Source organism: Microcaecilia unicolor, chromosome 1 (assembly GCF_901765095.1).
Source record: "Microcaecilia unicolor chromosome 1, aMicUni1.1, whole genome shotgun sequence".
In the NCBI taxonomy this organism is placed as follows: Eukaryota; Metazoa; Chordata; class Amphibia; order Gymnophiona; family Siphonopidae; genus Microcaecilia; species Microcaecilia unicolor.
Genome location: NC_044031.1, coordinates 402,884,254 through 402,901,200, shown reverse-complemented (window position 1 = coordinate 402,901,200; position 16,947 = coordinate 402,884,254). Strand labels below are relative to the sequence as shown.

Here is a 16,947-nt window from a genome sequence, read left to right as displayed (position 1 = left end):
GGGCATTGTCAATGTGCAGGTTTGGCAATGTGGAAGGACATTTTCGAAAGGGACGTCCAAGTTGCGATTTAGACATCTTTGCAAAACGGCGAAATCCAGGGGCGGGGAAACCCATATTTTTGAAACAAGATGGACGTCCATCTTTCGTTTCAAAAATACTGTCAGAGACGTCCAAATCCTTAAATTCAGATGTTCCTAGATTTCATCATCTCTAGACATGGACATTTCTAACTTTCAGCAATTTTCAAAACCAAAGACGTCCATGTCAAAAACGACCAAATGCAAGCCATTTGGTCATGGGAGGAGCCAGCATTTGTAGTGCACTGGTCCCCCTGACATGCCCTAGGGGGCACTACAGTGGACTTCATAAATTGCTCCCAGGTACAAAGCTCCCTTACCTCGTGTGCTGAGCCCCCCAAACCCACTGCCCCCAACTGTGCACCACTACCACAGCCCTTACGGGTGAAGGGGGCACCTAGATGTGGGTACAATGGGTTTGTGGTGGGTTTTGGAGGGCTTGCTGTTTCCTCCACAAATGTAACAGGTGGGGGGAATGGGCCTAGGTCCGCCTGTCTGAACTGCACTGTAATACCTAGTAAAACTGCTCCAGGGACCTGCATGTGCTGTCATGGACCTGCATGTGCTGTATGTCATCTGAGGCTGGCATAGAGGCTGGCACGACATATTTTTAAAGATGTTTTTTGAGGGTGAGAGGGGGTTAGTGACCATTGGGGGAGTAAGGGGAGGTCATCCCCGATTCTCTCCAGTGGTCATCTGGTCATTTCGGGCATCTTTTTGTGCCTTATTCGTAAAAAAAACCAGGTCTGGGTGAAAACGTCCAAGTGTTCATCATGGACATCCTTGCTTTTTTCGATTATGGGTAAAAGACGTCCAAGTGTTAGGCACGCCCAATCACGCCTTCGCTACGCCTCCGACATGCCCCCTTGAACTTTGGACATCCTTGTGACGGACTGCAGTTGAAGACGTCCTAAATCGAGCTTCGATTATACCGATTTGGACATCCCTGGGAGAAGGACGTCCATCTTCTGATTTATGTCAAAAGATGGACGCCCTTCTCTTTCAAAAATGAGCCCAATAGTAGACCGCAGTCTGTGCTGCTCCATTTCTGCTATTTCTCCTCTTTCCTTTTCTTAATGGCGTTCCCTGTTTTATTGTTCTTATTTTGAAATGTATATGAACCGCTTTGTTTTTCATCTAAGAAAGGTGATATTGCAAATAGCTGAATAAACGCTGGGGTTTACTAAGCCAGCCGCTAGTGGGCTGGCTGTGTGCTAGTGCCAACACAGCCCATTCGCTTTGTGTCAGCAATGCCGCGCAGAAGCTGCTAGCGCGTCTTAGTAAACAGACCCCAAAGTGTCTCACATACATTAGAAAAGGAGACCTTAGAGTGTAACTGAACTACCACTGAAAAAGCAGGATCTACATCCAATATAAAATATCTCATTAAGTTTTGGAAACCTCAAAAATCAAGACATCCATATTTTGACGTGCTCTGATTGGTTAGAAGTAAAGAAATAGTAATAATAACAATAGACTATGTTAAGAGTTCCATTATCTTATTTTTCAGAAAAGCTTCACAATGAAGTTACATGAAGCAGCCTACATCCAGCTGGCAATCAAAGATGACACACTCGTGCTGACCTTTGTCCAGTGTGACTCAGAAGAAAGAAGGCACATGCTGAAATATCTAGCAGGCTTGAATAAGGTTCCAGAAGGTAGTGTTTTTCCCCCATAGAATAAACTCAGCTAAATCAAAGGCGGGGCGGGGGGGGGGGGGGGCCTGATGATATTGTAATCCTATGCCTGCTATTCAAGTATGATTGTTAATTCTCAAATCTTAGTTGATTTCTTTATAGTTAATCTCCCTAGAACAGTGGTTCTCAACCCAGTCCATGGGACTCATTTAGCTAGTCAGGTTTTCAGGATACCCATAATGAATATGCATGAGACAGATTTGCGTAAAATGCAGATAGTGCATGCAAATTTATCTTATGGATTTTCATTTTGGATATCCTGAAAACCTAACTGGCTGGGTATGTCTCAAGGACTGGGTTGAGAAGCACTGCCCTAGAATTTTTTGGGAGTGGGCAGACTAAAAATATCCAGAATAGAATAGAATACAAGGAATATTTTCTTCACTGAGCCCACAGACTATTTATTTGAAAACAGAGGTGCTGGGAGCCAAAAGAGTGGCACAATTCAGACGTGCATGGCAGAGACATGAAGGAACCTTTGAGGTGAAGGGAGCAAGAAGGAAACAGAAGACCAGAGATCAAGTAAGACTCAGGGTGAGTGGCAGCCCTCCATTAGGCCACTTGAAGCGAGGGCCTCAGGCAGCACTCTTCTGAGGCAGCATCACCCCCCCCCTCACCCTTCCTTCCCCAAATTCCTTCTTCGAACGTACCTTTTCTTTTTTAAAAGGTGGCAGTGGCAGTAGCAGCAATTCCCATAGGCTGCCATGCCATCAGTCCTGGTGCCTTCTCTACTGCAGCTGCCTCTCTGATCTAACTCGGGCCACAGTACAGAGAAGGGGCTGGGACTGGCAACAGGGCGAGCCTATATGAATCATTGCCATCACCTCCACCACCTCCGCCTTTAGAAAAATGAGAAAAGAAAAGATACGTTTGTGGAAGGGGGTTGGGGAAGGAAGGGGGGAGATGTCAGATCGTGGCGGGGGGTGGGGGTGGCAGAGGAAGAGCTGGGGCAGCAGCTCATTCCTTGTTTCAGGTGGCAGATTGTCTTAGGCCGCCCCTGCCCATGGCAGCATAGCAGGCAGGTAGAAATGGGCATACTAGGTAGACTACAGTACTCCAGTCTGGTGGCATACCAAGGGCGTGGTGGTCCGCCCCAGGTGCATGCTGCAAGGGGGTGCAGGGAGCAGCTGCATGACTGTTGGCTCCGCCGGTTCCCTGCTCCCTTTGATCTTACTTGCTGTTCTGGGGCAGGGAACCGGCGCAACTGACAGCTGCGCAACTGCTCTCTGCACCCCCAGGAGGTGAAGTGCTAGGGAGGGGGTGGAGGTGATGCGCCGGGGGGGGGGGGGGGGGGGGGGGCAGCGGCGATCCGCCTTGGGTGGCAGCCACCATAAGAACACTACTGCTCCAGTTCTACTGACATCATCTACGACTGCTCTGAGCTATGTCTCTGGGATAGCCTGAATTGTGTTTCCAAACATAAATAAGGAGAGACAATGTGGCTTTTATTTACATGATCTAGGACTCATTTTTCTCTTTAGGTTGATAAAAGTAGAGTTGCTAAAAGATATTATGAAAGATGGAGAATACACCCAAGAAAAAGAAAAGGTAAATTCTGCTTAGAGATTCTAATAATTAGACTTTTACAGTTAAATAAAATGTGCACACGTCTTATTTCATCTGTATTACAGTATACACAATGCTAATGGTCCTGTATTTCTTACCTGTATTCAGCCACTTGCCCTGCGTGCTTTTGCATGGCTGTATCAGAACTCATCCCGTAGAAGATCTTCACCTTCTTGCCATTTTTTTCAGTGACCTCTCCAGCACACTGGTCATGGCCTGCAAACATCCCCCCAAGCATTACAAAATCAGCTCCAGCTCCTGGACTCCCAGGATAAAGGAAGGCAAAAACACACAAAAAAAGAAAACAGAACAGTGAATTAACCACACATGTATTCTATATACCCCACCTTTATCAAAGGCAACAGCTTGTCCAAAGTGTCTTACAACAAGAATAAAAATTCATTTCATAACATTCATTCATACAATACAATATATAATTATATAGTAATACTACATGTACATTGGAGTATTGATGTTCACTTTGATCTTGACAACTGCCTCAGGAAGTAGAAGAACAATGAACTTCCCCCCTTTCCCAAAGTCATTTCCTTTTTCCCAATTTCTCTTTCCTCCCAGGCTGGGTGATCATGAATCAAGACTGAGCAAAGAGAAAATTACTATCACTGTACACTGAGAGAGAGAGTGAGCAAGATAATGGGATAAGCTAAACAATCAAATGAGAGAAGGTTATGAAATGGTCCAGCAGAATACCTCAATTCATAGGTCATAATTAATTTTGTGATAATTATGCAGACACATCAATTTAATTAGAAATAAGATTGTGGTATGTGGATTTACTTAGATCAACCCATCTCCACTGCCAGTAACAATATCAATCCTATTTCATTTACCACCCTCACTTCTATCTATCTTCCCAACTTTTCCCCATCTCTCTCTTCTCATTTCTGCCATCTCACCCTCTTAGTCTCTACCTCCATCTCTCATGTCTCAACTACCATCTCTTTTATCCAATCGTGTCCTATTCATGTTCTCCATCTTTCTTCACTGGCTTGTCTTCCTACCACTCTTAATCTGCTTCAGGTGTTCTCTTGAGGTTTGGAGAGATATACCCAGGGCTTTTTTTGAGGGGGTTCTTGGGGGTACTGCGTACCGGCACCTTTTCCATTGTCTGCTAAAATTGACCCATGGTCACTAAGTTTTAATGAAAGAGCTCAGGCTCTACACACCAGTTCTGCCTTGTCATAGATTCTGTGACTGGTTGCAGGGAGCCTGGCTATTGTGGGGTGGGTCTCTCAATGATCACCCCAGCCCTGAAGGATGGTCTGGCATTTGAGTGCTGAAACCTTTTTTGCTAGAAAAAATGCACTGGATATAGCACCTCCTCAAACTTCAAGAAATATATTTATAAATATATAAATCAACCTCTTGCACATGGAGGGTCATTTTCAAAAGAACGTTTAAGTAAAAAAACAAAACAAAAACGGTCATCTCATAGCCATAATCAAACAGGAAAAGCATCTAGATTCCTGTTTGATTGTGGCTGTGAGATGGATACTTTTGCACTGAAAACTTCCAAAATGAATAGCTATTTTCCAAAGTGAAACGTCCAACTTTTTAACGACAAAAAAAAACAGGGACATGAACATCTGTCTGGCTGCATTTTCAAAAATATGGCTACACAGACATCCTTGCAGAACAGAGGAATAGCCCACTGATTAGTGTAGCAGTGGCGTAGCCAGACTGCCAATTTTGGGTGGGCCTGAACCCAAAGTGGGTGGGCACAAAATTTTCTCTCTACCCCCCTCCCCCAGCAAAATGTAGTCACACTCAGATACATTTGTCACACAGGGTAAAGTGCTGCTTTTCAGTGCATCAGATTTCAGACAATTGATTTAATAGCCTAACATCCTTTTCAGTGAGCTTTCAGAGGCCAAAACCTCCTGCCTCAGGTCAGTATAATGCTGTTACATTATCCTCTCCTGACCTAAGGAAGGAAGTATTGGTCTCTGAAACTTTATTAACACCATATTACTTTATCCTAAATTAAAAATACAAATATTTTCTTTTCCTTTGTTGTATGGCCATTTACTTTTTCTCATTGTGTTGCTCCCAGTCTCTAGATTCTGCTTTCCTTCGTTTTCGCTTAACTCTTCTGCCAGGGTTTCCTGGCCATTTGTCATTTTTCTCTCCTTTTTCTTTGCTTTCTTCAATATTTTTCTGCCTCTCTCTCTCTGTCCAGATTTAATTCATTCTTACTACCCATTCTTTAATTTCCTTCATCTACTTATGGCTTTTCATCTTTTTCTCACCCTTGTTCTCCCCATGCCCCTTCCTCTTATTCTCCAGTCTTTCACTACTCTCCTTTTCCATCCAGCAGCTCTCTTCTTTCTCTCCCCATCCTTCCAGTGTCTCCCCTCTCTCTCCACATCCTTCCAGTAGTCTCCCCTCTTTCTTTCTGCATCCTTCCATCGTGTCACCTCTTTCTCCCTACCCTTCCATCCAGCGTCTTCCCTCTTTCTCTCCCCATCCTTCCACCCATCTACCCTCTCTCCTGATCCTTCCATCTAATGTCTCCCTCTCCCTCCTTCTAACTAGTGTCTATCTCTCTACCCTTTTCTGTTCAGTGTCCCTTCTCTCTCCATATCCTTCCAGTCTCTCCCCTTTCTCTCTGCATCCTTTCATCCATCTCCCCTCTTTCTCTCCCATCCTTCCATCCAGTGTCTCTCTCCCTATCCATCCGTTTTCCCTCTTTCTCTGCCATCCTTCCATCCGTTTTCCCTCTTTCTCTGCCATCCTTCCGTCTGTTTTCCCTCTTTCTCTCCCCATCCTTCCGTCTGTTTTCCCTCTTTCTCTCCCCATCCTTCCGTCTGTTTTCCCTCTTTCTCTCCCCATCCTTCCGTTTTCCCTCTTTCTCTGCCATCCTTCCGTCTGTTTTCCCTCTTTCTCTCCCGATCCTTCTGTTTTCCCTCTTTCTCTGCCATCCTTCCGTCTGTTTTCCCTCTTTCTCTCCCGATCCTTCTGTTTTCCCGCTTTCTCTGCCATCCTTCCATCTGTATTCCCTCTTTCTCTACCCATCCTTCCATTTTCCCTCTTTCTCTGCCATCCTCCTATCTGTTTTCCCTCTTTCTCTCCCCATCCTTCCGTTTTCCCTCTTTCTCTGCCATCCTCCTATCTGTTTTCCCTCTTTCTCTCCCCATCCTTCCGTTTTCCCTCTTTCTCCCCAGTCCCCATCCTGCCATCCGTTTTCCCTCTCCCGATTCAGGCCCACCCGATTCAGGCCAGCCAGCCAGCCCCTGCTACAAAAAGAAGAAGCGCTCAGCTGATTGAGCTGAGCACCACCACCAACGCTAAAGACGAGAAAAAAATGTTTAAAAAAAAAAAGCGCGGCACCGCAGGCAGCCTCGAAGCATTGGCTGCTGGCTCTGCAGGCTCCTCCCATCTCTTATGTCACTGCCCCTGCTTCGCTCAAGGAGCAGTGACGTAAGAGACGGGAGGAGCCTGCAGAGCCAGCAGCCATGCTTCGAGGCTGCCTGCGGTGCCGCGCTTTTTTTTTAAACATTTTTTCTCGTTGTTAACATTGGCGGCGGCGCTCAGCTCAGTCAGCTGAGCGCTTCTTCTTTTTGTAGCGCCGGCCCTGCTGCTCAACAGGAAAAGCAGCAGTGGCCGGCAATGGGAGTGGGCGGGCCAGAGCTGAAATTGCTACGCCCCTGTAGTGTAGTGGACTGTAACCAAGGGACACAGATTCAAACCCTACTATAAATGTGATCCTGGAGGGCAGAGTCAAGATGGCGGCAGCATATTGAGGCACGTGAGAAGCTCCTGCAGATCTTTACCATTGTTTAGTTTTCCTAAATGGCTTCAAAATGTTGAGGTAAGGTTCTGACCTATCCGGCTCAGCAGAATTCAGCGGGTTTAACTCAGTAGACCATCCAACAATATGCCCAACCTCTTCCTGTGGATTCCCAGGGCCAATCTTCTGCTGCGGTTGCCACTGGTGGAGTAATGGCATTGCTTGGAGGGGGGAGTGTTCCCAGTCCGGGTTCGCACACCATTTCCAGTTCCTCTGATTTGACCCCGGAAGCAGTAGCGTTTGTGCGTCAGCACCTGCGGGAACAACTCCAGAGGTTCAGGAATAGCACTTGGCACTGGGAAGAGAACAGGCAGTTTCTGGAAGAGGGGAAACTGCCTCACAGCAACCAGAGCAGAGTGATGGTGGCTCAGCATTGTTAGCTTTTGCTGCCAGTTCTAGAAGTAGGATGTAGGAACCCTCTGCTACCTCAGGTATGTTGTCATTTCTACCAGGTACGGACGTCTCTTTGCATACAATTTGGCATATGCTGGTGAAAATGGACTCTGTGATTACCAAATGTTCTTTGGATTTATCTTCTTTGGTTAACACTGTTGGGCAATTGTCTCAGAAGCAGAAAGTTACAACCCAAAAGCTGCAGCATGATATATCAGAGGTGCAGGTCAAAATTCAAGAAAATCAGCAGGTGGTTAGTGGGCTGGTTAAGGATAAACTTATGATGCATAGAAAATTGGAGCAAGTCAAAAATTACCTCAGACATTTAAATTTACGAATTTTGAATTTCCCTAAGGTTTCTGGACAAACTCCAATGATTACATGGAAGAATTTTTTGGTACAAGCTTTTGGCATGGGAGATACAACATTTCTTCCAGTTAATAAGGTCTACTATTTGCCTCAGAGAAGAATTAGTACTCAATCTAATATTCAACAAGTTATTGATAGTTCTATAATACTGGAATCTTCTGCTGAATAAATACAGGAAAGAGCTACCTTATTGGGGAGCTTCGTCTTGAAACAAGGTTTAAATGCTGTACTGAGACTATACTTTTGTAATCCGAATTTGCAATATCCTGATGAGGCTAGTGCCACACAGGGGAGATGCAAGTTTCCTTGGGTGCTTCATTCTTTTTATGTTATCCTTGCAAGTGTTTGATGAAATATTTGAATGCTCAGTACATATTCTTTTTACCAAACCAATTATGTTTGTTTCTTGATTTAAAGAAGTTGTTCATAGCACCCGCTCTGCCTGTTGTCGAAACCTCTAGTTAGAGATTTGTACGATTTAGGGAAGTAGTTAGCCATTAACTCCCGGATTCTATATAGTGCACTCAGATTTAGGAGCCAAAATCAACACAGATTCTATAACACCATGCATAACTTAATCGGCTTAACAAGCTAATGTAACATACATAGAGGGGCATAATCGACCAGAAACGCCTATCTCCATGGGCGTTTATCTCCGAGAACGGGTCCGTGAAGGGGCGGAGTGAACCGTATTTTCAAAAAAAATAGACGCCCATGTGTTATTCGCCAAGGTGTGAGCTGGGCGTTTTTGCTTTTCAGCGATAATGGAAAATGAAATCGCCCAGCTCAAAAACGAATAAATCCAAGGCATTTGTTCGTGGGAGGGGCCAGGATTCATAGTGCACTGGTCCCCCTCACATGCCAGGACACCAACCGGGCACCCTAGGGGGCACTTTTACAAAAACAAAAAAAAAGGTAAAAGAGCTCCCAGGTGCATAGCACCCTTCGTTGAGCCCCCCAAATCCCCCTCAAAACCTACTGCCCACAAGTTTACACCATTACTATAGCCCTAAGAGGTGAAGGGGGGCACCTACATGTGGGTACAGTGAGTTTGGGGGGGTTGGACGACTAAGCATTAAGCAGCACAATTGTAACAGGTAGGGGGGGGATGGGCCTGGGTCCACCTGCCTGACGTCCACTGCACCCCCTAACAACTGCTCCAGGGACCTGCATACTGCTGCTTGGGAGGAGGGTATGACATTTGAGGGTGAAAGTAAAAAGTTGTGAAACATCATTTTTTTGTGGTGGGAGGGGGTTAGTGACCACTGGGGGAGTCAGGGGAGGTCATCCCCGACTCCCTCTGGGGGTCATCTGGTCATTTAGGGCACTTTTTGGGGCCTTATTCGTGAAAAAAACAGGGTCCAGGAAAAGTGCCCTAAATTCTAGCTACAAACGTATCCATTATCGGCGAAAGGCGCCCATCTCTGTTCGGGTGATAACCACGCCCCAGTTCCGCCTTCACCACGCCTCCGACACGCCCCCGTCAACTTTGTCCGCATCCGCGACGGAGTGCAGTTGAAAGCGTCCAAAGTTCGGCTTTCGATTATACCGCTTTATTTGTTTTTGTGAGAAAAACGCCCATCTCCCGATTTAGGTCGGAACTTGGGCGTTTTTCTCGTTCGATTATAAGCAGGATAGTAACATAGTAACGGAGAGAGTAGTGGATGCTTGGAATGCCCTCCCGCGGGAGGTGGTGGAAATGAAAACGGTAACGGAATTCAAACATGCGTGGGATAAGCATAAAGGAATCCTGTGCCGAAGGAATGGATCCTCAGGAGCTTAGTCAGGATCGGGAGGCGGGGCTGGTGGTTGGGAGGCGGGATAGTGCTGGACAGACTTGTACGGTCTGTGCCAGGGCCGGTGGTGGGCAGCGGGACTGGTGGTTGGGAGGCGGGGATAGTGCTGGACAGACTTGTACGGTCTGTGCCGGGGTTGGGAGGCGGGGCTGGTGGTTGGGAGGTGGGGATGGTGCTGGGCAGACTTGTGCGGTCTGTGCCGGAGCCGGTGGTTGGGAGGAGGGGCGGGTGGTTAGGAGGCGGGGATAGTGCTGGGCAGACTTATACGGTCTGTGCCCTGAAGAGCACAGGTACAAATCAAAGTAGGGTATACACAAAAAGCAGCAAATATGAGTTATCTTGTTGGGCAGACTGGATGGACCGTGCAGGTCTTTTTCTGCCGTCATCTACTATGTTACTATGTAATTTTTTGGTACAAGCTTTTGGCATGGGAGATACAACATTTCTTCCAGTTAATATGGTCTACTATTTGCCTCAGAGAAGAATTAATACTCAATCTAATATTCAACAAGTTATTGATAGTTCTATAATACTGGAATCTTCTGCTGAATAAATACAGGAAAGAGCTACCTTATTGGGGAGCTTCGTCTTGAAACAAGGTTTAAATGCTGTACTGAGACTATACTTTTGTAATCCGAATTTGCAATATCCTGATGAGGCTAGTGCCACACAGGGGAGATGCAAGTTTCCTTGGGTGCTTCATTCTTTTTATGTTATCCTTGCAAGTGTTTGATGAAATATTTGAATGCTCAGTACATTTTCTTTTTACCAAACCAATTATGTTTGTTTCTTGATTTAAAGAAGTTGTTCATAGCACCCGCTCTGCCTGTTGTCGAAACCTCTAGTTAGAGATTTGTACGATTTAGGGAAGTAGTTAGCCATTAACTCCCGGATTCTATATAGTGCACTCAGATTTAGGAGCCAAAATCAACACAGATTCTATAACACCATGCATAACTTAATCGGCTTAACAAGCTAATGACTGCTGATAACTGCACTTAACAAGCAATAATGAACACTAATTGGCACTGATTAGAATTTAGGCACATAACTCGCTAAGTGTATCCTGTAATGATGTGCGCCAACTTCTAACACGCGGAGACAAAAAGGAGTGTGGTTATGAAATGGGTGTTTCATGGACATTCCAAAATTTAGACGCCTAGTTATAGAATATGGACCAGTGCACCAAAATCTATGCGCTGAGATTTACACCAGGGTTTCATTGGCATAAATGGATGTGCACAGATATCGGCTCTGAACTACCAACTAAGCATATTCTTTAATCAGTGCCTAAATCTAGATGACAATTATAGAATACGCTTAGTCTGCACTGATTTCAGTGCCAATTTTTTAGGCACCATATATAGTATGTCCTCCTAAGCCTTTTTCTTTCTTTTCTGTTTACTTAATTATGTACTCTTGTTGGGCTAAATTTAAATGTCAGAGATTTGTTTTTTTTTTTTGTAATATTATTTATTTTTCTTGATTTTTATTATTACTTTTCCCTGTATTTTCTATTTTGCTGCAAGCAAGATTACTTGTGATAATTATGTTTTAAATTCTATAAATAATTTTTTTTAATGTGATCCTTCCAGGACCTGCAAAATACCTACTGTACCTGCATGTACACCACTTCAATAGCTTTCTGGCTTCCAGGTGTCTTAAATATTTAGGTACAGACCAGGGCTGCTGAGATACTGAACCGGGCCCGGGGCGGGGCAGGCCCCCCCCCCCCCCCACACACACACATTGCCGCTGCCGCCCCCAGATCACTGCCGCAATTGAAATACCTTGTTGGATGGCGGGGATCCTGAGGCCCCGCCAGGAAGCTAAAGACGTCTTCCTCCAGCACTGCTCTTCTGCCGATTGCCTGCCCCTGAGGTTGCTTTTTCTCTCAGGGCAGGCTCGGTTTCAAAACCGAGCATGCGTGCCTGAGAAGAAAAGCAGCTGCTCAGTTGGGCAGAAGAGCAACGATGGAGGAAGACCTGCAGTGTCTGCTCCTCTGGGTCCTCCCCAGCCTCCAAGGGGGGCCCGGCTGCAGCGCCGGTGTTTTCTCTCTCCTACTCCTGTCGGGATGTGATCGCTCAGGTCCCGTCAGGAGCAGGAGAGGGAGAGAGAGACCCTGGCGATGGGCCCACCTTGGAGGCCCAGGCCCCCCCCCCTCAATGGCCCTGGGTACAGAAGGTATTTTTCTGTTTCTAGAAGGCTCAGAATTATTATTTTAAAAAAAGTTGAAATAGGATTTGAACCTGGGTCCCTAGGTTTATAGGGCGTCTTTTACTAAGGTGCGCTCACGTTTTTAGCTCGCACTAAAATTGTGGGCACGCTAAACATTAGAGACACACATAGGAATGCATTGGCATCTCTAACATTTAGCACGCCCACAATTTAGCACGCGCTTAAAACGTGAGTGCGCCTTAGTAAAAGACCCTCAGGATCCATTGCACTAACTACTCGGCTACTCCTCTGACCTCTTACTGCTTTGTTCAGAATGGGCATAATACCTACAGTTGACATACAGCCTGATTTTCCTTTCCCGTTTCACTTTCAGGGGAGAGGGAAGGGACAACAACCACTGAGGGATTAATGAGGGGTCATGCCCTATTCCCTCCAGTGGTCAGTTGCTCAATTAGAGCAACTTTTAAAAACTTGAATGTGACTGAAACAGGTCTAGATAACAAGTCCTTTTTAGACATGGATCTTTCTTCCCATTTGAAAATACCTTTGGGATGTCCTACTTTTGAGTCCCCACAACAACACAAACCCTTGCTATTTGGACAAACTGCAGCGTGAAACATCCAAATTATGACTTTCCAAAATCAGGATTTGGACGTATTTAGCAGATGAACTGTTTTTTAAGGCATTTTAAGACATCCATCTGCTTTGGAAATGAGCACCTAAGTTTCCTCATTTCTTTCAAGTTTACCTCTTTTCTCTTGCAGCACATATCTTCCCTTTTCTGAAACTCCTTATCAACTACCATCCCCACAATTTCCCCCTAACCTTCCCTACATCTGATTTCTCCAATTAACCAAGGCATGTACCAGATTAGTGGCAGCGATTATAAAATCTTCTCTTCTATTATTGCTCTTTCTAAATACATCTAAACATGGTAGTTCAAAAAGGTGACACTACTGGAAAGGCAGGAATGAAATGAAGTAGGTGAGTTTACCTGAATCATTTGATACACAGTCTTTCCTTGAGGCAGCAAATCAGTTAAAAAAAATGATAATTTCCAAAACAAAAACATAAAACAAAGGATGCAGGCCACAAAGAGTGCAAGTCACAATGCAACATTTAAGGCCAAATCCAGGGACTAGAGATTATTTAATTAAGGGAGTGCTTCAGATTTTTGGTAATTGAGTTTTACCTTCTGAATAAGGAGACAATCCAAACAAGGGGTGCAATTAGTAAAATCAGGAGAAGATACTGTAACATATATAACTAGTTGTATACCATCCATGTAAAGTACCCATTAATACCAAAACTTTAGACCTGGGGACCCAGAAACAAATTAAAATGTGGGCTACAATTCAGCCCTGTGCCATTTCACCAGAAAGAGAATGAAATTTGAATAACCAAGATTTCTGCTTAACAGAGAAGCTATGGTCTTTCAGTAAAGATCTCAACCTATTTAGGGCATCGCCCCCAAAATTAAGTGGCAGAGGAGTGGACTGTAACCAATAAAACCAAATACAGAGCTCAAATCTCAGAGTCCTTACACGTATTCTCCAATCCAGTGGCGTAGCAAGGGGGGGCGTTCCGCCCCGGGTGTCAGCTCGGGGGGGGGGCTCCCTGCCAGCTCCCCCCCTCGGCGCATCGACACCCCCCCCCCCCGACCAGCTCCCACACCCTACCTTTAAAAAGAATATCGGAATCCCAGGCGAGGTGCAGCGCCTCGCGCCTGCCCTGCACATAAAAGAAATGTGGACCGTCAGGCCTTCCCTCACTCTATCTGTCCCACCCTCCGCTGACGCAACTTCCTATTTCCACAAGGGCGGGACAGACAGAGCGAGAGAAGGCCCGACGGTCCATATTTCTTTTACGTGCAAGGCAGGCGCGAGGCGCTGCGCCTCAGATTCCGATATTCTTTTTAAAGGTAGGGTGCGGGAGCTGGTCGGGGGGAGGGGGGTGTCGATGCGCCAAGGGGGGGGGGATGTCATCGTGCTGCACCCGGGGGGGATGCAACGGTGAACTGCCCCGCCCCGGGTGGCAGCCTCCCCTGCTACGCCACTGCTCCAATCCAAGTAAAAAAATCTTATTTCTTAGGTTTAGTAGGAAAAAATGTGACAAAAATCAGAAATGATTATTTAGTCTTGTTTCAACCTTATCATCTACAGCACATATTATATCCAGTGATCATAGGTATTCATCAGCAGAACAGTTTGTGATTTGTTTCTTGGGTAAGATTATTAACATCAGGGCAGATGTCAAGTCCAAGTGTCTTTTGAGTTTGTTTTTTTATTTTTTAATAAAGTATTTTTATCCATTCCTCAATTCCATGGTGTCTTGGAAGTGTTGTGTTGATCTCACTACTTTTTTGTTGTTCCTCCTTATTTACCCACATAGCGGATCTAGTTTCTCCACTTTTGTTGTTAAGACCAAGTGTTCGCCATCTAAACTGGTCAACATCCAGCTAGAAATTGCCTGTCAAGGAATAGTCTCCAATAGGATATAGGAGAGTTTTTCCTCAATTTATCAAGAACAGGTTAAATTGTTATTGAAGAGATCCTCTTCCTCATACTGTATTTTGGACCCTTACCCCTCCTGTTTAATGGGCTATCCACCAACAACAATTATCAACTCGTTCACTGTACTGTTGGGAAAATTATTTGGAAAACCACAGAAGCACCAAGAGCCTTAGGAAAATGGGGCACGATTCTTTATTAACAACTGTTGATATTCCAAGATAGACCCAACACAGGCCATGTTTCGGCGCCTAGCGCCTGTGTCAGGGGTCTGGTGTGTTCAAAGACCAAAACTTCTTTCCTATAAAGTTCAATAGCAATCCGTTTGGTTCGAGGAAAGTTGTACTCGATGTGTCAGGAATGTCAAGTCCCTTCGTATCTAGTTCAGATTTTGCTCTCTGAACTAGATACGATGAGAGACTCTGGATGGAAGTGAGGAGAGAGGGGGCAGACGATGGACGGAAAGGAGAGAAGGAGAGAGAGAGAGAGAGAGAGAGAGAGTGCAGATGCTGGATGAAAAGGGGGGGGGGGGAGAGAGAGGGGCAGATGCTGGTGAGAGTTAAGAAGAGATCGAAGAAAAAAGAAACAGGAGACTGGGACCAACACAATTAGAAAAAGGCCAGACAACAATGGTAGGAAAAAATGAATTTTATTTTTAGTCTATGATAAAGTAGTGTGGTAGCTGTGTTAATAAATGTAGAAAATGGAAATAAGGTAATATCTTTATTGGACTAATTTTAATACATTTTTGACTAATGTTTGGAGACCAACCCTCCTTTCTCACGTTACAGCAGAATACCTTAACAGAAGTATACTGTCCCGACCAGGGGCGTAGCCAGACTTCGGCCGAAGGGGGGGGGGCCATAGCCCAAAGAGGGCGGGCACATTTAACCCGCCTCCCCCTCCCATTCCGACCCCCCCTCTCCACTGCCACCGCCACAAGGTACCTTTGCTGGTGGGGATCCCCAACCCCCACCAGCTGAAGGGTTTATCTGTGCCACGCTGGTCTCGCACTTGCTTCATCTCCTGTTTTCAGTGTGCTGTGCACTGCACACTCATTTTAATGAAAATGAGCATATGCGAGCATGCTCAGTTTCATTAAAACAAGAACATGCACTGCGCGACTAGAAACAGGAGAGAGGAGGCAAGTGCGAGGACCCCTGCCAGCCAAACCGTGGGCCCCAGAGCCAATTGGGGGGGCTCAGGTTCCTCCCCTGGCCCCCCCATAGCTAAGCCACTGATCCTGACCTGAGGTTTTGGCCTCTGAAAGCTAACTGAAAAATGTTTTTAGTCCAATAAAATGGTATCATCATATTTTCCATTTTATTTGTTAACCTATAGTATAGTGATTGAAATGTGTCAGTTTTTGAAATTTGCATCTGCAGGTGGGGGAATAGTGGCAGCGCAGTGGGCAGGAAAGTACCGGGATGGTGGAGGTGTCAGCTGCAGCGGTAGGGGGCGTTAGGCAGTGGCTGGGCGGGGGGCCCAGCCCACTCTCAATCCGCCCTTGATAATGTGTACTTTGCCAGTAGGCGTGCACATGGGGTGCACATGGGAACAATCTGGAAGGAGCATGGGCAGAGTACTACTACTACTAATCATTTCTACAGCGCTACTAGACATATGCAGCACTGTACACATTATATGCAGGTACTTTCTCTGTCCCTAGAGGTCTCACAATCTAAGGTTTGGTACCTGGGGCAATGGAGGGTTAAGTGACTTGCCCAAGGTCACAAGGAGCTGCAGTGGGACTTGAACCCAGTTCCCCAGGATCAAAATCCACTGCACTAACCATTAGGCTACTTGTCCACTAACTCTCTTTATCTCCCTTCCCCTTCCAGTCTCCACCAATCTCTTTCCCTCCCTCATCCAGTCTCCACCAATCTCGCTGTCCCCCAATCAGTACCCACCAGTCTCTCTCTCTCCATCCAGGCAGTCTCCTCCAGCCACTGCTAATCCTGTCTCTACAGCAGCCTCTGTATTCTGCTCACAATGATTAAAGTAACATGAAAAGAGTTTTTATCTGTTCTTTGTGTGCTATGCACCATCTATAATGGTCTCATAGAATCCTAGGGGTCTGCCGACCACAGGTTCAGAACCACTGCATCAAGTATCAAGCATTAACTGCACTAAGTATGCATTAACTGTTAGCATATGCTATTTCCTGTATTAAGTGCTTAATGCATGTTAGTGGAAGGGCATATATTGCAAAAATGGGGATATAAAAAATCTGAAGGCATCTGTTTCTTGTAAATTAAAATGCTAAATTAGCTTGCCCTTCATGTACCTTTCTTTCTCTTACAAGCTCTTTATCTCAGCTGACAGCTTGATATCATTTCTAGCTGTTAAATTGCAGAAGGAAGGTTGCTCAGAAATGACTGTGCCTCTCTGTACTATGACATATCTCACATATCACATAATACTAAAAGAATTGTTATAAAATGATGACATCACAGTAATATCATCAGACAGGACCACGTGTTAGCCATTTCTTATACTCCTTTGAAAACTTAGTCACATTTTAACAATGATTTGCTACTTGATCACCA

At 45.4% G+C, this 16,947-nt stretch overlaps 1 protein-coding gene across 1 annotated transcript in view; it reads right to left on the bottom strand.

Moving 5' to 3' along the window:
• Positions 1 to 16,947, bottom strand: part of GMPR (guanosine monophosphate reductase) — a 160,848-nt gene that overhangs the window by 14,435 nt on the left and 129,466 nt on the right. The window contains exon 8 of the mRNA XM_030190088.1: positions 3,440 to 3,599. Coding sequence (XP_030045948.1) covers positions 3,440 to 3,599 — 160 coding nt within the window. The remainder of the gene's footprint in view (positions 1 to 3,439; positions 3,600 to 16,947) is intronic.